This window comes from Oncorhynchus tshawytscha, linkage group LG14, assembly GCF_018296145.1.
Source record: "Oncorhynchus tshawytscha isolate Ot180627B linkage group LG14, Otsh_v2.0, whole genome shotgun sequence".
In the NCBI taxonomy this organism is placed as follows: Eukaryota; Metazoa; Chordata; class Actinopteri; order Salmoniformes; family Salmonidae; genus Oncorhynchus; species Oncorhynchus tshawytscha.
The window spans coordinates 30,568,610-30,589,165 of record NC_056442.1 but is presented as its reverse complement, the minus strand read 5'-3'; the positions used below and the strand labels follow the sequence as shown (position 1 = coordinate 30,589,165).

The following is a 20,556-nucleotide window of genomic DNA, read 5'->3' as shown; positions in this document are numbered from 1 at the left end:
GTAACATGGTTTTTACTTTCAATAACTGGATGGTTTGACAAAATTTGTTTTAGTAGCATTTTTTCATACTCACTAAAGTTTTTTGAACAAATTATTTTTGCCTCTGCCATTGTTTTTCTGAAGATTCACACCAGTAATGGTGTTTTCTATTCCATTCTGGGGGTTTTATGGGCACCATTAGACCAACAGCATGAGCTCATACTTAACCTAATCAGGCTTAACCCAGGTGTTCTCATTTAGGCTTACTTACCTTACTCCAGGACTCTGACTTACTAAGCCAAATTTAAGCTACATTCATGAAAGCTACTTAAATGGCCTAGTTTAACTAGTACACATTAAGGCCTACTCCTGGCTTAATCTAAGGCCCGTCTGTGAACCCGGCCCATGATGTCGCTAGCTGATACACATGGACAGGTTTCTGAAGACTGCTTTCTCAACTGTCATGCCAGTGACTTTGACTGTCAGTTGTATAATTATACAGTTCCCAGTGGATGCCTGGCACTCTTCTATGTACACAGTGCACATAGCATTAAGAACACCTTCCTAATATTGAGTTGCTGTTGAGCATGAAAAACCCAGCAGCGTTGCAGTTCTTGACACAAACCGGTGTGCCTGGCACCTACTGCCATAGCCCAGTCAAAGGCACTTAAATCTATTGCAGGAGTTCATAATGTTTTGTACACTGTATATCAGATGGTAACCCTTTAGTAAGATGTAAATAGTTCACTTTTTTTAAAGAGTTGTTTATGATATGTGACACGTGCAGTAATAAAGGTCAAGGACTAACTCGTTAGTCTCATTGTTATTCTGTTTACATAATGACATATTATTTTCACAAGTACCTTGTACACAGCATCAGTCACCAGACCAGATAATGTGGTTTGGTCTTGTTTTAATGGAGCAAAGCATCACGATCATTAAGCATGTAATCTTCTAGTGTCCATTTAAGCAGCCGATCTCCAGCACAACTACTCTATGTTCCGGTCAGCTGCCACACTACTGATGATCATATAGGTTGATCTCTGCACACATGAAATCAGCTCCAGGTATCTGAGATGTCTTAAGGCAGGCATGGTTTATTTACATTCAAATATTTGACAGTAAAGTGATAGGTTCAAATCTCCAAGCCTACCTGACAAACGCAGAAGGTTCCTCCACCACTTATCTATGCAGTCTCAATTGCCCTTTACCACTTACCCTACCCAGACCAGTCCTTCACCACAAACTACAGTTTGTCTCAGGACTTCTATATCTGACATCCTGAACCAGCTATCCACCCCCTGTGTGTTAAGTGCTAGCTACTCCTCTGGCCTCATGGCTGGTATGTCCAGTCCGTTGTCTCTGACGTAGGGCAGGACAGCGTCGGTGTAGAACATCTCCAGCTTGACCAGCGTGTTGTCCCAGAACGTAGGGTCAAAGGTCACAGGGATGATGGCTGTTTCCTTCAGGGTGAACACCACTAGGTCAGCCTGGGTTAACCCTGTCACCGCCAGCTGGCACTGGATCTGGGTGTAGTAGGTGTGGTCTGGTTTCAGATGGTACCTCACCTGTAGAGAACAGAAGAAAAGAAGAATTGGGAAGCACTGCTCGAATACACAAGTAGATAGATCTTTATAGATTGAAGGTGCTCTTTGGTTAAGGGGTTAACTGGTCACAAGGCAGGGCACTCTTCATTTCATTAAAATGTCTTTATTATGATAGTATGTTAGAACAAAAAAAATCAATCTTGGCATAACCTACGTCAGGGTATACAATGATACAACAAACATGTCCTAACCAACCTGTCCCACGCCCAGGTCCTGTATCGTCAGGCAGAAGGCTGGGTCCTCTCTACAGGCCTGGGCTACAGTGTTCAGACGGTGCTTGTAGGGACACTTGACCTCCAGGCAGAGCAGCCGTTGGCCGGTCCTCTGGTCCTCTACAATGCCGTCAGGGCTGCCTGCTAGCCAGGGGCGCTTGGGGTCGATGAATAGGCCACACTCCTGCACCCTCACCGCCCGGCCCAGGGCCTTGCTCTTCAGGCTCTGATATCTGAAAAGAGATGAGATTGTAATGTATTCATCTCAGAGGGGAAATTAGTTTGTCATCCTTACAGCCATAGAAAACCCAGGTGGTTGGTGGACCTTAATTGGGAAGGACGGGCTTGTGGTAATGACTGGAGTGGAATGGGTGGATTGATAAAATACATCAAACACATGGCTTTATGCCATTCCATTTGCGCCGTTCCAGCAATTATTATGAGCCGCCCTACCCATTTAAAACAATCGCAGGACATTTACAGTAAATACATAAATGATACCTCCGCACGGCCTCGGCCTCCCGCTCAATGCCCCAGTTCATGGCGCGCGTTTTGAAGTTGGTGCCACGGCCGGTGATGGCGGCCAGATAGGAAGCAGGCGGGGTCTGGCTCTGGCCAGTGACGAAGCGGCTGTGGGCGAGGCTGTGAGCGATGGACGCTGTAATGCGGTTCCGACGCCAGGCGAACCAACTGGGGTTCTCTCTCTGGCCCCGGGTCTGGAGCTCCACCGCCTCCACAACGCCACCCTCCATCTTCTGACCTAACCCCAGAGGCATGGCTTCAGGCTTGGGGGGAGAGACCACGGAGCTCCCCCCAACCTGGTTGGTCCTGGGGGGAGAGACCATGGAGCTCCCCCCAACCTGGTTGGTCCTGGGGGTAGAGACCACGGAGCTCCCCCCAACCTGGTTGGTCCTGGGGGGAGAGACCAAAGGCTTACCCCTGACCTGGTTGGTCCTGGGGGGAGAGACCATGGAGCTCTCCCCAATCTGGTTGGTCCTGGGGGGAGAGACCACGGAGCTCCCCCCAACCTGGTTGGTCCTGGGGGGAGAGACCAAAGGCTTACCCCTGACCTGGCTGCTCTTGACAGGGCTATGACTATGCTGATGGGCCTCAGGGTTCTTCTCTGGGATGATATCTGGATGATATCTGACAGTAGGGATGTTCTTTTTGGCGTAACGTGTATCTGTGGTCTTTGCTCCCCTGGCCTGGCTGGCTGTGGCTCTGGTGGTCCCTGAGGCTGGGGTCTTCACAGTGGCTGACCACCCTGCTGAGTCCCCTGAGCCATCAGAGGGGGTTAGGGTGGAACCTTTGTTGATATGCATCTGTGTTGGGGGGCTATTTGAGACAGATGCAACCACTGAGCTGTCACGGTGAGAGCCGTCCTGGCTTGTCTTGGTGGGAGTCATTGTTCGGCGAGTTTCAACAAGTTAGAAGGATTCTGTAAATTCTAAATAAAATAGAGCAGTAAGATACTTTTACATATAAAAATATGATATGTCCCATTCCTAAAGTTGTGTGTGTGTGTGTGGACCTGAAATCCCCAAAAGTCCCCACAAGGATAGTAAAACAAGGATAGTTCTCCCTTGTGGGGACATTTCCCACATCCCCATGAGGACAAAGGCTATTTTAATCTTAGGGGTTAGGTTTACGATTAGGGTTAGAATTAGGGTTTGGTTAAGTTACAGGTTAGGGTAAAGGTTTAGGGAAAATAGGATTTTGAATGGGAATTAATTTTAGGTCCCTACAGGCTATCAAGTGTGTTAGTGGTTTACAGTCTGTCTGTAACTAATGATACCCATTTAATCTCCCTCCCTCCCTCTCTCCCCCTCCCTCCCTCCCTCCCTCCCTCCCTCCCTCCCCCTCTCCCTCCCTCCCTCCCTCCCTCCGAGTCTGTATGTGGTGATTGAGTAATCCATTTACAACGTAAAGAGCTTGTGAACCTGTACATCACCGAGGCCAAACTTCCTGCCATCCAGGACCTCTATACCAGGCGGTGTCAGAGGCAGTCCCTAAACATTGTCAAAGACTCCAGTCACACTAGTCATAGACTTCTCTCTGCTACTGCACGGGAAGCGGTACCGGAGCGCCAAATCTAGGTTCAAGAGGCTTCTAAAAGCCATGAGAGCCCCCCCCTCCACGCTGCTGCTACTCTGTTATTATCTACGCATAGCCACTTTAATAACCCAACCTGCATGTACAAAATTACCTCGACACCGATGACCCGCACATTGGCACATTGACTCTGAACTGGTACCCCCTGTTTATAGCCCCGCTCTTGTTATTTACTGCTGCTCCTTAATTATTTTGTTTCTTAGCTCTTACTTTTTTAGGTATTTTCTGAAAACTGCATTGTTGGTTAAGGGCTTGTAAGGAAGCATTTCACTGTAAGGTCTACCTACACCTGTTGTATTCGGCGCATGTGACAAATACAATTTGATCTGATCCTCTTTTACAGTGCCCCTCCACTGCCCAGTTCACAGATCAGTAAATATCCTGTAGCAGGTGGTGTACAGTGGGGGTTAAAGTAGGGCTATGTAATGGGGAATGCATTCCCTGAACTGAACAGTTCTGCAGGGGAGGGATCAGGGTTCACATCACCGCCGGCACGTGAGGAGACTACTTGTAGACTGTGTCCCAACTGGCACCGTACTCCCTTTATAGTGCACTACTTTTGATCAGGGCCTATAGGGCATTGGCCAAAAGTAGTGCACTATAACATTATAGGGTGCCACTTGGGACGCAAAGATGAATTTCTGCGGTTGAGGGGCTGACTCTCGAGTCCTGATGGCTTGGATTTAAACTGAAATGACCGAACAAGCAACAAACATACTTCTATGCAAGGTAGGTAATGGACATGAGACTCACCCTATAGCAAGCTGGCCAGACATGAGGCATGCACAGAGGTACAGAGAGAGTCAATCTACATACTGAGTAACTCTGAGTTGAGAGAACATGGAAGTCACAACGGAGGTATTTAAACCCCCTATTGTGTGACTTCAACTGTTCTCAGAACAACAGTGTATTAGGGGGCCAACCCCAACAGAGGCTGTTTCTCAAATTGCACCCTATTAGGGCCCTGGTCAAAAGTAGTGCACTACATAAAGAATAGAGTGCCATTTGGAACTAACTTAGACACTGGGAGGATCTGCTCCATCCTGACAGAGAACAAGATTATGGGAGGGGTTTGGGAGAGTCTTTGTTGACATACTCCAAATGTCTTTGTTTGATCATTACGAGCCTCATTGACTTTAGCTTCTGTTCAACTGTCTGTTTGCTGCTCTAATGGTCTTCTGTTTTTGCTTAGCTCCTCCCAGCGCCCGAAACAGAATTTACTGGATAGTATTTATGAAGTGTTGGAGAGAAGGGTGAGGGTTCAGAGTCAGACGTACAAACGAGCCCTACTAAAAGCATGACCATAATCTAGAATTAAGACAGGGACTAATAGGGAGTAAGGACATTGATGGGTAGCAGGTTGCGAGTATAGTACAGACGAAGTAGTAGTAGACTTAGTTCATTTCCTGAAATGGCACCCTATTCCCTTTTTAACACTGTACTTTTTGACTAGAGCCCTTTGTAGGTAATAGGATGCAATTTTGGATGTAACCATACTCGATCCCTCCCCCAGGCAGGCCTGTGTAGTTGCCCAGACCAGGCAGGGGAGCCTGTGAGGCAAAATCATGTGTGGAGCTAGACTAATAATAATAACTTAGATTTGTATGGCAATGCACAGCTCCACACACTCACCGGGTAGTACAGAGGCTTAGGCCACATTCACGTCATGGAGGAACGACTTGTCTACTTCGGAGGAACGACTTGGAGCGTTCACATGCTCAGAGCTCCGAAGGAACGCAATAACTATTCTCACCAATGACAGACGAAATCGCGGCCATGTTTGTTGCCACTTTCAGTGGTGGATGACATCAGAGCTCAACGGGGAAAGATCGGGGACCAGAGGTCATCCAAGTTTTATAGTCGGAATTACAAGTTGGAGGGGCGTATTGTCACTGCCGTGTATACCCCCCCCTCCCCAAGCAGACACAGTAACAGCTCTCAAATAACTACACTGGACTTTGTGCAAACTATAAACTGCATATCCTGAGGCCACATTTATTGTACCTGGGGACATTAATAAAAGAAACCTGAGGAAAACACTCCCGAAATTCTATCAACACATCTGTGCTACACGCAGGGAGAATATGCTTGACCATTGTTACTTTCCCCTCCGAGAACGGCTACAAGGACCTCCCCCGCCTTCCCTTTGGCAAATCAGATCACACCTCCATCACGCTCCTCCACGCCTATAGACAGAAACTAAAGCAGGAAGCACCCGTGGTAAGGACTGTTCAATGTTGCTCTGGCCAATCGCATCTATGCTTGAAGACTATATTGATCACGCGGACAAGACGTTCTGTTCCTACTGTGACGATTAGAACTTATCCAAACCAAAACCGTGGATAGATGGTAGCATTCACACAACTGAAAGCACAAACCTCTGCATTTAACTACATCAATGTGACTGGGAACATGGACGTGTACAAACAGACCAGCTATGACCTCCATAAGGCAATCAATGAGGCAAAACTACAGTACAAGGACAAACTAGTGTCGCAATTCAACGGCTCAGACACAAGACGCATGTAGTAGGGAAAGTCGGCCATATCACGGACACCTCGCTCCCGGACAAGCTAAACACCTTCTTTGCCCGCTTCAAAGAAGGTGGGACCCATGCTGTCCATGTCGCCCAAAAATGGATGACCTTCCATCATCCGGAGGTTAATCCAAGGAGACATTACTGGAGACAAGGACCAGAGTCAAAGCGGGCATAATTGTAGCAGAGAGGAAAACAGCATCAGGCAAGGAAAACAGGCACAACAGGATAACAGGGTCTGAATAATAACAAACGGCTAGGAACGTAGACTGACTGAGGTCTTGATTATGGAACAGGTTGCAGCTGGTGGGGATCTGCTCTGACTCGAGCACACCTGTCTCTGCCCGAGAGAGAGAGAGAGAGATACAACAGCACAATTAGACCCAACCAAATCATGAGAAAACAAAAAGATAATTACTTAACACATTGGAAAGAATTAACAAAAAAACAGAGCAAACTAGAATGCTATTTGGCCCTACACAGAGAGTACACAGCGGCAGAATACCTGACCACTGTGACTGACCCATAATTAAGGAAAGCTTTGACTATGTACAGAATCAGTGAGCATAGCCTTGCTATTGAGAAAGGCCGCCGTAGGCAGACATGGCTCTCAAGAGAAGACAGGCTATGTGCTCACTGCCCACAAAATGAGGTGGAAACTGAGCTGCACTTCCTAACCTCCTGCCCAATGTATGACCATATTAGAGAGACATATTTCCCTCAGATTACACAGATCCACAAAGAATTCGAAAACAAATCCAATTTTGAAAAACTCCCATATCTACTGGGGTGAAATTCCACAGTGTGCCATCATAGCAGCAAGATTTGTGACCTGTTGCCACGAGAAAAGGGCAACCAGTGAAGAACAAACACCATTGTAAATACAACCCATATTTATGCTTATTTATTTTATCTTGTGTCCTTTAACCATTTGTACATTGCTAAAACACTGTATATACTGTATATATAATATGACATTTGTAATGTCTTTACTGTTTTGAAACTTCTGTATGTGTAATGTTTACTGTTAATTTTTGTTGTTTTTCACTTTATATGTTGTCTACCTCACTTGCTTTGGCAATGTTAACACATGTTTCCCATGCCATTAGAGAGAGAGAGAGAGAGAGAGAGAGAGAGAGAGAGAGTGTGTGAGAGTGTGTGAGAGTGTGTACTGGGGGAGTGGCGGCAGGTCAAGGAGACACAGGATGAGCAGTAGAGGGTATTGCAGGAGCAGATGTGACAGATGGTTCAAGCACATGCATGCCGAATCGTGGGGGGTTATCCATACGGATCACGGATCAACTAGGGCCCGTTACACCACTACCAAATATACACTGTTGCTTACCAAGAAGTTGCTTACCAAGAGTTGCTTACCAAGAAGGCAGTGAATGTTCCTGAGTTACAGTTTTGACTTAACCCTTCTGCTGTGTTCAGGTCGAATTGGGCCGATTTACAAATTCTCTCTTAGTTCATTTAATGTGATTGTAATAAGGTTACATGACTTTGTCCACACAGGACATCTGAACACACAAAATACATTTTGATGATGTTCATAACATTTTTGGTGTTTTATTTAACTTTTGTACACCTTTGGTGTACCCGGTCGGTCATTAGAAATTAATGTGTGAGACTACAATTAGTGTATAAAATTTAGTTCAGGCCCATGCCCATTCATCAGATGGACACACTTCCTCTCCCAGACCCCCACATGCATGTGTTTGAGCGCACACACACACACCTAACTCCCCTTCTTGGCTTCCATGTCAACCCCCACGGGAACCTTTCCCCAATAGAATCTTCCCCCACGGGAACCACACCTATTGGCATTCTCACAAACATTGCAACATTGTTTCAATAACACATCTAACTTTTCTTTCAACCCTGGTATATAAAGCTTTTTTGAGGTCATGCTCACAATTCATTCTGTGGCAGCATAATGATCAAACAATATACTGTATGTGAGGCTCTTGATCATATCTTTGATCATGACACTGGCAAGGAGGAAAGTCCTTGTTAAACTTTGACACAAAGTAGTCTGTGATAAATAGCACAATATGTTTAATCTGTATTTGTTATAGTCAACATAATCCATGGATTTTTTCAAACTAAAAAACGAGTTGTATGAGCTCAGGTCAATGAGGCCTATAAGCCATAAATAGCAAATAGAAGTTCAAAACGTGTAATGTTCACAAGAACTGAAGTTGATACAAAGATCTAACACAACATTAGGTGATAATATATGTATTATTATGGATTTATAATCCGCTATAATGGGGCGGTCATTTTGGACCAGGAACACAGAATTAATTAACATGAAACGACCACAACAGGGGGGTTAAATCTACTTGAAAATCTACGGCAAGACCTGAAAATGTTTTTCTAGCAATGATCAACAACCTGTCAAATTCAAAGCTTGAATATTTTGGGGGGGGGGAATAATGGCTAAATGTTGCACAATCCAGGTGTGGAAAGCTCTTAGATTTACCCAGAAAGACTCAGCTGTAATCTCTGCCAAAGGTGCTTCTACAAAGTGTTGACTCACGGGTATGATATTTCTCTATTTAATTTTCAATACATTTGAAAAAATGTCAAAAATGTATATATTTAATCAATTCTGAATTCTAGCTGTAACACAACTAAATGTGGAATAAATCAAAGGGTATGAATACTTTCTGAAGGCACTGTAGAACCCTCTGTAGAAAGGGTTTGACATAAAACCCAAGAGTTCTACCTGGAACCAAAAAGTTTATTCAAAGGGTTCTCCTATGGGGACAGCCGAAGAACCTTTAGGTTCTAGATAGTACCCTTTTTCTAAGAGTGTAAGAGTCGAGGAACAGAAACTATACACACATTACATTCTGTTCCTTTTTCGACCGCCAGGTGAGCTAAATGGTCTTGATTAATCTGGAGTGGTGTGATAGAATAATCCAAAATAATTGTGTGTTTAAAGGGTTGTTTGCCCGTTTCAAACTAATAGTTTTAGATAGAATACAGCAGACCTGTGTCATCATTGTCCTACTCTACTTTTCTACTAATTACTGGGCAGTATAGTATTCCACAAAATTAAATTGTTGCTTACCCGATGAAGTTCTGTCTAGTCGAGAGTTCAAAAGCAGAATTGAATATCTACTGCATGAGTCACTATCTCATGACAAACACGTCAGATTCATCCTATTGGCTTGCTGCTGCTGCTGCTCTGTGTGTGTGTGTGTGTGTGTGTGTGTGTGTGTGTGTGTGTGTGTGTGTGTGTGTGTGTGTGAGTCGGGCATGCCCTGAACATGTCTAGTGTCAGAGTCGCGTTAAAAACAACTCTAAACTCGGAAATTTCGGGCATCTTTCTAGAGCTCCGTCTTTCCGAAGTAATGATTTGACCTCGTTTTTTTCCGAGTTCCCAGTTGTCTTGAAAGCAGCAAGTGAGACAAACTACATAGTCCTGTGTAAATCTGTATCAGGCTATACATATTTATTACACTATAATAACCATATTACTGCATCTCTTACCCATATTATGAATAAGAGGATAAAAAAACAATTAATGTTCCTGAATAAATTATTTAAAAAATAAGTTTTTCAGGGCTGCCAACTTTTGAAGAAAGCTTGGATTGAGATTTGCTTTGTGAATTTCATTGCCCCTTGGCACAATCCCTAGACTGGGGGTCCTCCCCCAGGAAGGTTTTACTGTTTTAAAGCCAATTTCCTGCAAATCAATGTATTTTGAGGCCTATAACCATAGTGTACTATTAGGTGTATTCAGGATGCTTTGAACAGAGGTTAAATGAGCACTCAAAATTATGCTCATATTTTTTTCCACATATGTTTTAGGTGGTTTGACAGATTATTCAGACAGTAATGAAATGGGATAGGGAGACAAGCAAATGCTAGAAACAGTGGGAAGGTTGGAAGCAGGGACTGATCTCTGTTCTCAGGTGGAAAGTTGTATGAGACACATACCTGGGAGTGTTACCTCTACAACAAGGCTCTGCACAGGAACTGTAAATATTAATGGTTGATGGCAGTGGGGAACCAAATCATAGATTGCAGTCTGCTTGTCCATAGACTGCTTTCAAGGTCAGGACACAAACATTTTAGACTTTGTCATTGGGTAAACTCTCTCTTTAAAATAGGAGTGGAATAAAATCCTGCTTGCTCTCCAGGAGGGTTGGCCACCCCAGATCTATGTTTCCCAAGTGCTGGGTGTTTGAAAATGTACTTGTTATAACAATTCATTTCTCAAGATCACACAGCCTTCAAGAAAAGTCTAATGAATATCAATGGTCATGTGGTTTATGTCTACTAGTTGAAGATCCTTGCCATCATCTTACTCTACATAGACAAAATATGATCAATTTATGAGTTGTGAGTCCCCCCACCATCTCTGTCTAGCATGTGCACAATACTAAAATGTAAAAAATTACATTTGATACCTGGAGCATTTAATATGCTGTGCTTATTTGTATGATTTATTCAAAACTGTCCATAAATGGCTGCAAAAATGCTTAGCCTCATATAATTAATATTCAAAGACACAAGTATGCATCAGATTTCAAATATGAAATTACTCTGGCAAAATTGTGAAGAAGTGGAATAATAAAATAATTGTAGGGAATAACAGTAGTGTTCTTGCTGAGAATCACAGTAATTACTCTATATTTTAGCCCATTGTTAATAATTAGAATTGTTCCACTGATCAGATTAAATAAAGTAAATAGATAATAAAATCTACTGAGTCAAATATTACATAAATCTGCCCCTACACTCTACCCAAATTGTTTTATATGTATTGTACCCCATCTAGAATCAAATTTACACTTTTGGGTTCACAATCTGACAAAATTATGTTCATAGTGACACATAGGTCTCCCTACCCAATTCCCCTACTAAAACATATTGTAGGTCTGTCTGCTGCCTTTTTGTTGTCACAGCATAAATGTCAATCACCAAACGAGGGGACTAATGGAAATGCGGATTATATCGATTTTAGTACATGCTGTCAAAAGGCTGCATTATGTCTGCAATAGGGACGGGAGTAACCGCAACCTAATATTGTTGACAACATTGTACATAAAACAACGCTACCGTACTGCTCTTTTTACAGTTTTATAAACTTCGTGGAGAACGATCTCTCCATTCAGCTCCACTCTAATCCTGAGGGGCGTTTCTTTAAACGCGCATCCAAGCCCCTTGATCCTTTACATAAACTAGAACAATCATATGCTTATATGTGCCGCGGCTCACAGTGCTGTGGCAACACAATGATAGAGATTCCTGATCGTGATGTTAAATTGCAGGCGCAGATTCTCCGATTTCAAAACGATTTGGAGCACAGTTGAAAAGTTAACGCGCGGACTACACACATACTAATAAATGCAGTATTTTTAAATGCGTGAGATATAAACGTGTGCCACGAGAGCGCGGAAAGAGGGTCAAATGCGTGTCTCACGGCCAATGCGTGGGAGTTGGCAGCTCTGGTTTTTAGTTTTCGGTTTAAGGTTGCGTTCCAAATACGTAAAATACATCCTCCTCCACTACCCTCACCCTTGGGGGAATCCCAGCGGCCATCTTTGCCGTTGTTGGTCCAAACAATTACCCAAGCAAGGGAAGTTGGCAAGTAAGCCCCTCTGCCCTCGTTTGTGATCGAGTGTAAAATTCTGTTCACTCTGGGGTCTGAAAGCCCCATAATTCAATTTGCAATGATTGTACATTGGCTAAGAAAAGTCAGCCAAAACTTAAAACCAAAATCAATATGGAGAGAAGTCAACATACAAGTGTAAGTAAAAACAATTGTAGACACGTTAGAAATTGTGCAACTACCATAGTTCCATGATGACTAATAACAGGCAAGGGCGGTCCATTTAATTAAATTAATTCCACCCTTGCTCTGCAAGTGTCAACTCATGATATATCATTGTTACGTTCCCCAGTTTCTGTGTTGTGGTTTGTTAGGTGTGTGTTTCAGGATGGCTTCCTGATATCCCCCCCCAAGCAGCTGATTGATCGACTCCATGGCTAATCATTGCTAAGAGAGGAGGTTGATGGCTGGGGGTCATTATGTTGGTTGTTGCTAACAGAGATGGTTATGTTCTGTGGTTGTTGCTGAGAGAGCTGATTTGATGTTCTGTCTTGGTTGTGGCTCAGAGACAGGTTTTGTTAAGTATTTTTGTAGCTGCTGATTTGAGGTATGTGTATTAGAGGGGGCTTTGAGATTTACTTTCTTTGCTTTGGTTCCATCCAGCCCCTTTTCCCCATATTACCGTGTGACGGAATAAATTCCTTGTAAACGGTACCACTCTCTCTGCCTTTGTCATCCTTACTCGCACCTACAGTCCCATACCTCTTTCACTTCATGGAGGGTTGAGTTGTAGCAGGGTGTTGTTCCCTCTTCCTAGAGGCGTGCATGACAGTCATTAGAAGTTTCCACTTAATATGAGGGCTGAGGGTGTCTTTTACATGTTATGAATGCAGCCAAAGAAACAATCAAAATGGGTCTGTGTTCAGTATGTTTTTATGTTCTGGAACGTTCAATTGAACAGAAACTGCTGTACAGAACAACCAGTTGAAAAACGGGGAGGGGTTGTGGGCATGTATACATTGGGCGTCATCCATTTTGTCAAGTTGATGGTCACCGGCTGCATTTCAAACACTTAAAAGGCACGTGAGTGAGTGAGTGAACAAAGGTGTGGTAAGTGAACAAAGGTGTGTCTTTATATTAACTATATAATTATTAATATACACCTACTGAGTTTGAAAACGTTAGCGCAGCCACCGCGAGACATGTTTTTGCAAAGTGTTTTGCATTCTGGGGATAAAAATTGTCCAACTTGCACCTAAATGTCTACTGCATAAACTTTATAACAATCGTGATCAAAGGTCAAAGTCTTGACTGCTAGTTTCAGCGGTTGCTCTTCACCAACATTGGTTAAGAACTTGTATGGAAGAATTTCATGGTAAGGTCGACACCGGTTGTATTCAGCGCTTTGACACTTTTGTTGTCGATTTTGATCATCCTGCAGCCATCCCCTGCATTGTAAGAGGTTCTATTGTCAACCAATCATTAGGGTGTTTTGTTTGACCCACACGAACATGACCAAAGACATGACTGAAACATTTATAACTGATTTATGTGTACAGTGGGTATACAGTACACACAAAAGTGATGAGGCTCTCACTAATTGATTGTACACTGTGTCACACACGATATTATATTATGATTTCAGTTTGTGAGTGTGTGATATGGGGGCTAGATACATTTATACATTATAAAAACCTATTATAATAAAACGTTAACACAGCCATGTTGATCTGAGCCTTGCTGTTGGAAAACCACATTAGTGTCTGACTTTTGGCTGTCACAGATGCAGCTCCCCTCGACTTTCGTCTACAGTCGGTTGCTTTGGCCTTACCACTCAAACGCGACCATAGGTTGTGGAATGCTGTCAGCATGTCCGTTGCCCCTTTAAATACGTCATTCATTGCTTCAAGCCACACGGGAGGAAACGTACATCAAAGTCTGCTCAAGAACGTAGAAGAACATTTTCGGATAACGAGTCGTTCAGTATAAACCGTTCCGCAACGTAGCAAACGTTCAAGCTAATTGAATGTACCTCTATGACAATCCAGTCACGTGACAGAACGTGGATCAATACGTCAAATCTATGCGTCAGGAAAAACGGCCGCCGTAAAACCGAAAATAAAAATACACAGTAAGTTTAAGCTTAATCGATATTGGTTTCGGCTCTTCTTTTCTGGTAAGTCTCTAAGGCAAATCGCAATTAAGTACAGATATTCACATGTTTGTGCTGACTTACAGACTGCATCTTTTTACAATTTAATCGTGTTTCTCTGTTGTAGTGAGACAGTCGGGCAGCTGTCAATGTCCATTCCCCATGTCATTCTCCCAGATCACCCAGTCTTTGTATCTGGGTGGTGTGGACACAGTCTTCAAGCCCACCGGTCTCTACAGTAGGAACATAACTCTGATTGTCAACGCCACTGCAGAGCACCCCTGTCCTCAGTATGAGGGGGTGGAGTGTTTCCAGGTACCCGTACTGGACCAGCCTCACGCCCCCCTGGCCTGCTACTTCGATGCTGTTGCAGAACGTATCCATAACAACCACTCAGGGAGTACGCTGGTCCACTGCACTGCAGGCCGGAGTCGTTCTCCTACCCTGATCATGGCTTACCTGATGCGGTATGAGGGGGTATCACTGCGCCAGGCCCATGAGTGGGTCCTGAAGTACAGACCTCATATCCGACCCAATGCTGGTTTCTGGAGGCAGCTGATGGAGTATGAGAGGAGGCTCTATGGGAAGAATACTGTGAGGATGGCTGCTACCTCCTGTGGTGTGCTGCCTGAGGCTCTGGATGGACAGGAGGCTATTTACTGTGTGAATGGCTGATGGTATGTGTCCCAAATGGCACCCTATTCCTTATGTAGTGCATTACTTTTGACGAGCCTAAAATGAAAAGAGTGCTATTTGGGATTTGTTATAGATGTATATGAGAAAATAAAACCAATTACTATAAAAAATATTTAAAAATCTGATGTTTATTTATAAAGTATTTACATTTAGTAATGTATGTATTCATCCTAGCTTGGTATGGTCTTCTAAATGGCGCTGTATCATCTCTGCAATGAATGTACAGCTCTGCGGTGCCTGACGCACCCCTCAGCTGTCGATACACCCCCCAAGTCCAATTTGGAGGTACCCATCCTGGAGAGAATGGTCAGAGTCCGGTTTGCATCCCAAACTGCACCCAATTCACTATATAGGGTGTCATTTAGGATGCACATTGTGTTTCTGGGTGGGTAGCAGAGCCCAGTATTTTCTGACATAACGATGGGTTTAGGTTAGAACAGGCCAGAGGAGGAACTGTCTTCAGTATTGGAAACTTCTCTTGGTCTGGATGTCATCAAGGATCTGCTGCAGCTCCTCATCCTCAAACTGCCCCTCCAGACTTTAGACAGAACAAACAGACACAACTACTGTCACTAAATGTGTATATATAATAAACATTTACGCCTGATTTCATGGTCAAGAGCTGACTGCTACCCAAATAGATACAAGGTTTAGAGTCTGGGTTAGAGGACTGAGTATGGTGATATGTGAGGAGGCAGTAACAACAGGTCCTACCTAGGGATGAGGAGCTACCTAGCTACTTCTGGACTCATGTTGGCCAAACTGGCCAGCTCAATTTTATGCAGCTTCTTCCATAAGAGCAAGCTATACGATACAGGGCAATAATTTCAGTCATCACGAAAAGTTACCACCATATTGTATTTTATACTGTATTGACATTGGTTTTTGGTTGTGATAGTGACAACCGCTACACTGAACTGCGGACACTGGCTATAGTTTCTCTGTTTTTGAACCGGCTGAAACGTGCAGTATAATTCAGACTTTTCATGAAAACCTCCGTTAGCTCTTGTTCGTCCTCTGCACTCTCGTTCTGCTGCTTGCGATGCTCCAGAAGCATCTGTACCTCGGAGTTTAGAAGTGTCTCCGCGTTCTCGAACTCTATGAAGAACACAGGTGTGTTTTAACGTGGTTAATATAGTTAGCTAACTAAATGCCTCCAGTGAATCGTTATATTCAATCTAGTTATCATAAATAAGCGGGATACGAACCTTTGGGGAAAAGTAACTGAGAAGCGTCCTCAATATCTCTTGAACCGCCTCTGGACGCCATGCTGCTTGTCACAATTAATTAATTAACCTTCCTAGCTAACGTTACAGTAAAATAAAAAGCCACAAAGCTGATATCCAGTTGCTTGCTCTGAACCAAATTGTGCCTATATCGGCGTCTAATAATTGTTTTGGCATTATAAAAACATTAGCAAGGCGAAACTCCAAAATATTCAAGGAAAGAAGCTGCTATCTAACAAAAAATAAAAATCAGTGTCTCATAGCAACACAAAGTACTTCCGGGTCACGGTATTTCGAATTTTAAAAGTCCCCCACGTAATAGTAGAAAAGTGTCAATAACCAGTATTTATTCGATATATGAAAAATAATTGTCTAAACGTTAAGCATTAAATGTGGGTTTTAAAAAAACCAAGCCATGAGGTTGAAGTAAGTGTCAATTTGTATAGTCTTAATTACATTACTTTACTTAGATCTGTGTGTGTTGTGAAATTGTTAGATGTTACTGCACTGTCGGAGCTAGAAGCACCAACATTTAGCTACACCCTTAATAACATCTGCTAAACACGTGTATGTGACCAATAAACATTGATTTAGAGCTCCGAGACAGGATTGTGTTAAGGCACTGATCTGGGGAGGGGTACCAAAAATGTATTTAGCATTGAAGGTCCCCAAGAACACAGTGGCCTCCAATATTCTTGAATTGAAGAAGTTTGGAATCACCAAGACTCTTCCTAGAGCTGGCCGCCTGGCCAAACTGAGCAATCGGGGGAGAAGGGCCTTGGTCAGGGAGGTGACCAAGAACCCAATGGTCACTCCAGAGTTCCTCTGTGGAGATCGTTATCCTTCTGGAAGGTTCTCCCATCTCATCATCAGATCCTTGATGAAAACCTGCTCCAGAGCGCCCAGGACCTCAGACTGGGGGTGAAGGTTGACCTTCCAACAGGACAAAGACCCTCAGCACACAGCCAAGACAACACAGGAGTGGCTTTGGGAAAAGTTTATGAATGTCCTTGAGTGGCCCAGCCAGAGCCTGGACTTGAACCAGATCGAACATCTCTGGAGAGACCTGAAAATAGCTCAAAGTTAAGCCTACTCTATCATTAGGGCTACTTAACAGGGACCAACTCTGTTTTATCTACTATCATACCGTTTGTTGATCACACATTCCCTACTGACGCTCTCATATGGTCAGCAATACCAGACAGCGCAAAGAAGCTGGGAAAATGTTATAGCTGTATTTTTGACATGCATATACCAGATTTGCATTGACAATGCAACCTATGGATTATCGAATAAAGTTAGGAATTTTCATGCGAGACAGGAGTAAGGATTTTGGGTTTCATTTAGATTGGGACGATAGGAAAATAGCCTAGGATATATAAAAGGCTACGTGAGTCAATAGATCGCAGGCCGGTTCGCTCATTAAGCCGCATATTGAAGAGTGCGGCATTTTCTGTGCTAAACTGACCAGACGCACCTCCAACAACAAATAAAAACAAATAATTATCCCCAAAAACCATGACAATTTCTCTCAACTAGTGGCATATAGCTTTTTAGGTGAGCGCTGATGCCGCCCTGTGATAAGCAATGCCCACTTTGTCAAATGCATGGGCGTCAAATATTTCGCTTGTACATTCGCAGCGCGCATCTCCAGGGTGCTGTTGGAGAGACGCATCGTTGCCGAGCTCCACCAATTCCGTTTTAAAAAATCGTCTAACATAAATCATGTAGCAGACATAGTATATGGTAGAAAGTGTTCGTGGTCTTCTCTGTATCCTAGAGGTTGGATATAAAATGTATGACAATGTCATGAAGACACGTTTTACATCAAGCAGGTTTCTCCGATTAAATACCCTAACCTTTTAATATCGCCCAATCAAATAAAACATTCGCTGATATGTTAACAAACAACATATCCTAAAAACAGGACAGATCCATGTAAAATACAAAATATTTGTCATGGTCAGTGGTTTCAAGTTTGTATCCGTCGATCATAGCGAAAAATAAAATAATTTTGCATTTCCCTCTGTGTAAACACATTTGAAATAGATTCAGGATACCTCCTGATAAAGTTAGGTAGCTGATATTCAGAAGTTTAAATAGCCAAATTGATTAGCCACAGGAATCTGGACAATTAAAGGCAATGCAACAGCCTGTTTACAAACGATGGGCTTAATACATGGATGGACATTCATACAATTCCATTGTAGGCGGACACTGTAGGCTGCACCCCAGTCATCAAGGGCCGAAGTCTTTTGGACGTATTTTTTTGTCGGGTCAGGACCGGCCGTCTTTTTTTGGTAAAGTAGTAATTATCTTTATTTAGATTCCCCCCCATGTAGTTATATTTTTTAACATAATGCACTTCATAATGCACTATGCAAAGCTGCGAGAAAGTCGTCGGGTGTCGCCAGGGGGTTGACGATTAAATTACAACGCCATTTTCATTCAGTGCTGCATTGCGGTTCATTGTTTGGAGAAAAAAACACGTAGAAAATTGTTTCTATATAGCCAAAATGCTTTTTTTTAAATGCTGGCTCAGACAGTACAAAATGATTTGCGTTGGCCGGGAATCGAACCCGGGTCAACTGCTTGGAAGGCAGCTATGCTCACCACTATACCACCAACGCTGACATGACTTAAAATAAACATGACTAAGTTTAAAGTAACAATTTGAATGTTTTCTGTAATTACCTGATAAAAGTGTAGTTTCGTTTTTTTTTATTTGGCCAGACATATATAATTATACAAATAATTAGCTAAAAATAGGTCACGGTTAAATAAGTATATGGTGGTATTACAGTGCATTCGTAAAGTATTAAGACCCCTTGAGTTTTCCACATTTTGTTATGTTACAGCCTTATTCTAAAATGGATTACACACAATACCATGAAGCGAAAAAATAACAGAAATACCTTATTTACACAAGTATTCAGACACTTCGCAACTAGACTCGAAATTGAGCCCAGGTGCATCCTGTTTCCATTGATCCATGAGATGTTTCTACAATTTGGAGTCCACCTGTAGTAAATTCAATTGATTGGACATGATTTGGAAAGGCACACACCTGCCTATATAAGGTCCTACAGTTGACAGTGCATGTCAGAGGAAAAGCCAAGCCATAAAGTTGATGCAAGATGAACCACCAAGATGCTTCCAAACTGAGCAATCGGGGGAGAAGGGCCTTGGTCAGAGAGGTAAACAAAAATCAGATGGTCACTGACAGACCTCCAGTTCCTCTGTGGAGATGGGAGAAACTTCCAGAAGGACAATTATCTCTGCAGCATTCCACCAATCAGGCCTATATGGTAGAGTGGCCAGACAGAAACCATTCAGTAAAAGGCACATGACAGCCCGCTTGAAGTTTTCCAAAAGGCACCTAAAGGACTCTCAGAACATGAGAAACATTATTCTCTGGTCTGATGAAACCAAGATTGAACTCTACGGCCTGAATGCCAAGCGTCACCATAGGAGGAAACCCTATGGTGAGGCATGGTGGTGGTGGCAGCATGCTGTGGGGATGTTTTTCGGTGGAAGGGAGGGGGAGAGGGAAAGATGAACGGAGCAAAGTACAGAGAGGTTGTTGATAAAAATGTGATCCAGAGCGCTCAGGACCTCAGACTGGGGTGAAGGTTCACAACAACCCTAAGCACACAGCCAAGACAACGCAGGAGTGGCGTTGGGACACGTCTCTGAATGTCCTTGAGTGACCCAGCCAGAGCCTGGACTTGAATCCGATCAATCATCTCTGGAGAGACCTGAAAATAGTTGTGCAGCAACATTCCCCATCCAACCTGACTGAGCTTGAGAGGATATGCAGAGAAGAATGGGAGAAACTCCCCAAATACAGGTGTGCCAAGCTTGTTGTGTCATACACAAGAAGACTCGAGGCTGTAATCGCTGCCAAAGGTGCTTCAAAAGGTGCTTCAACAAAGTACTGAGTAAAGGGTCTGAATACTTATGTGAATGTGATATTTCCCTTTTTTTTAATACATTTGCAGAAACATTTCTAAAAACCTGTTTTTGCTTTGTCGTTATGGGGTAGTGCATGTAGATTGATGAAGGAAAAATACTCTTTGATTCGTACTAGTGATATCCTTGACCTGCTCTGTGTTGGTGTATTGATGGCCTCTCTTTTTTTTCTCTCTCTCTCTCTTTCTCTATAATTTCAGAATGGGAGTGTTGAGAAGCGAGGATGTGCTGACAACGTTTCCGTCATACTGGTGTCTGTTAGCTTCTGAACAACAGACACCCAATCTGGCCCGTCATTGCGTGCCTCTGAGTGATATGTCCACCGTGGCTCCAGAACTTAAAACATGACCAGATCCCACCACTCCCAGAAACACTGCCCACAACAGATGAACATCATACATGTTGGTCAACCGTTCATTTTAAACAAGATGTTGTAATCTCTAACTCCATGCGTAGGGTATACTGTTCACAGCAATGCAATTGCTAATTGCTTGT

General features: G+C 43.3%; 3 protein-coding genes and 1 non-coding gene across 9 annotated transcripts; 1 reads left to right on the top strand and 3 right to left on the bottom strand.

Moving 5' to 3' along the window:
• Window positions 1–875: 875 nt before the first annotated feature.
• On the bottom strand, window positions 876–9,591 carry LOC112238830 (cell wall protein RBR3). 4 transcript variants are annotated; one of them, XM_024407363.2, is made up of 5 exons: window positions 9,526–9,546; window positions 5,543–6,786; window positions 2,300–3,245; window positions 1,782–2,031; window positions 876–1,547 (listed from the first exon to the last, which is right to left on the bottom strand). In XM_024407363.2, exons 3-5 carry the CDS (start codon window positions 3,202–3,204, stop codon window positions 1,299–1,301), a joined length of 1,404 nt encoding a protein of 467 aa, XP_024263131.2. In that variant the 5' UTR covers window positions 3,205–3,245; window positions 5,543–6,786; window positions 9,526–9,546; the 3' UTR covers window positions 876–1,298. The 4 variants fall into 4 exon arrangements, with proteins under 4 accessions (XP_024263131.2, XP_024263133.2, XP_024263134.2 ...); XM_024407365.2 differs by lacking the exon at window positions 5,543–6,786 and having other exon boundaries at window positions 9,526–9,591; XM_024407366.2 differs by lacking the exon at window positions 9,526–9,546 and having other exon boundaries at window positions 6,721–6,745.
• Window positions 9,592–13,228: 3,637 nt separating this feature from the next.
• Window positions 13,229–14,975, top strand: LOC112238831 (dual specificity protein phosphatase 14). 2 transcript variants are annotated; one of them, XM_024407368.2, is made up of 2 exons: window positions 13,229–14,146; window positions 14,295–14,975. In XM_024407368.2, coding segments are annotated over exons 1-2 (549 nt in total). In that variant the 5' UTR covers window positions 13,229–14,145; the 3' UTR covers window positions 14,843–14,975. The 2 variants fall into 2 exon arrangements, with proteins under 2 accessions (XP_024263136.1, XP_024263137.1); XM_024407369.2 differs by having other exon boundaries at window positions 13,229–14,191.
• LOC112238832 (DNA-directed RNA polymerase II subunit RPB4) lies at window positions 14,972–16,369 on the bottom strand. 2 transcript variants are annotated; one of them, XR_002951700.2, is made up of 3 exons: window positions 16,072–16,364; window positions 15,858–15,961; window positions 14,972–15,401 (listed from the first exon to the last, which is right to left on the bottom strand). XR_002951700.2 is itself a non-coding variant. In XM_024407372.2 (3 exons), exons 1-3 carry the CDS (start codon window positions 16,130–16,132, stop codon window positions 15,295–15,297), a joined length of 285 nt encoding a protein of 94 aa, XP_024263140.1. In that variant the 5' UTR covers window positions 16,133–16,369; the 3' UTR covers window positions 14,972–15,294. The 2 variants fall into 2 exon arrangements, 1 of the variants encoding a protein (XP_024263140.1); XM_024407372.2 differs by having other exon boundaries at window positions 15,845–15,961; window positions 16,072–16,369.
• Window positions 16,370–18,647: 2,278 nt separating this feature from the next.
• trnag-ucc lies at window positions 18,648–18,719 on the bottom strand. The gene has a single exon. It is a non-coding gene; the product is annotated as a tRNA-Gly (tRNA).
• Window positions 18,720–20,556: the final 1,837 nt, after the last annotated feature.

Coding starts and splice junctions, on each gene's coding strand:
- LOC112238830 (XM_024407365.2), bottom strand. CDS start 3,204: ATGACTCCCACCAAGACAAGCCAGGACGGCTCTCACCGTGACAGCTCA. Junction 2,032..2,299: donor GAGGCCGAGGCCGTGCGGAG/GTATCATTTATG, acceptor ATCTCTTTTCAG/ATATCAGAGCCTGAAGAGCA. Junction 1,548..1,781: donor AGGACCTGGGCGTGGGACAG/GTTGGTTAGGAC, acceptor TGTTCTCTACAG/GTGAGGTACCATCTGAAACC.
- LOC112238832 (XM_024407372.2), bottom strand. CDS start 16,132: ATGGCGTCCAGAGGCGGTTCAAGAGATATTGAGGACGCTTCTCAGTTA. Junction 15,962..16,071: donor TCAGTTACTTTTCCCCAAAG/GTTCGTATCCCG, acceptor TGTTCTTCATAG/AGTTCGAGAACGCGGAGACA. Junction 15,402..15,844: donor AACGGAGGTTTTCATGAAAA/GTCTGAATTATA, acceptor TTCTGTCTAAAG/TCTGGAGGGGCAGTTTGAGG.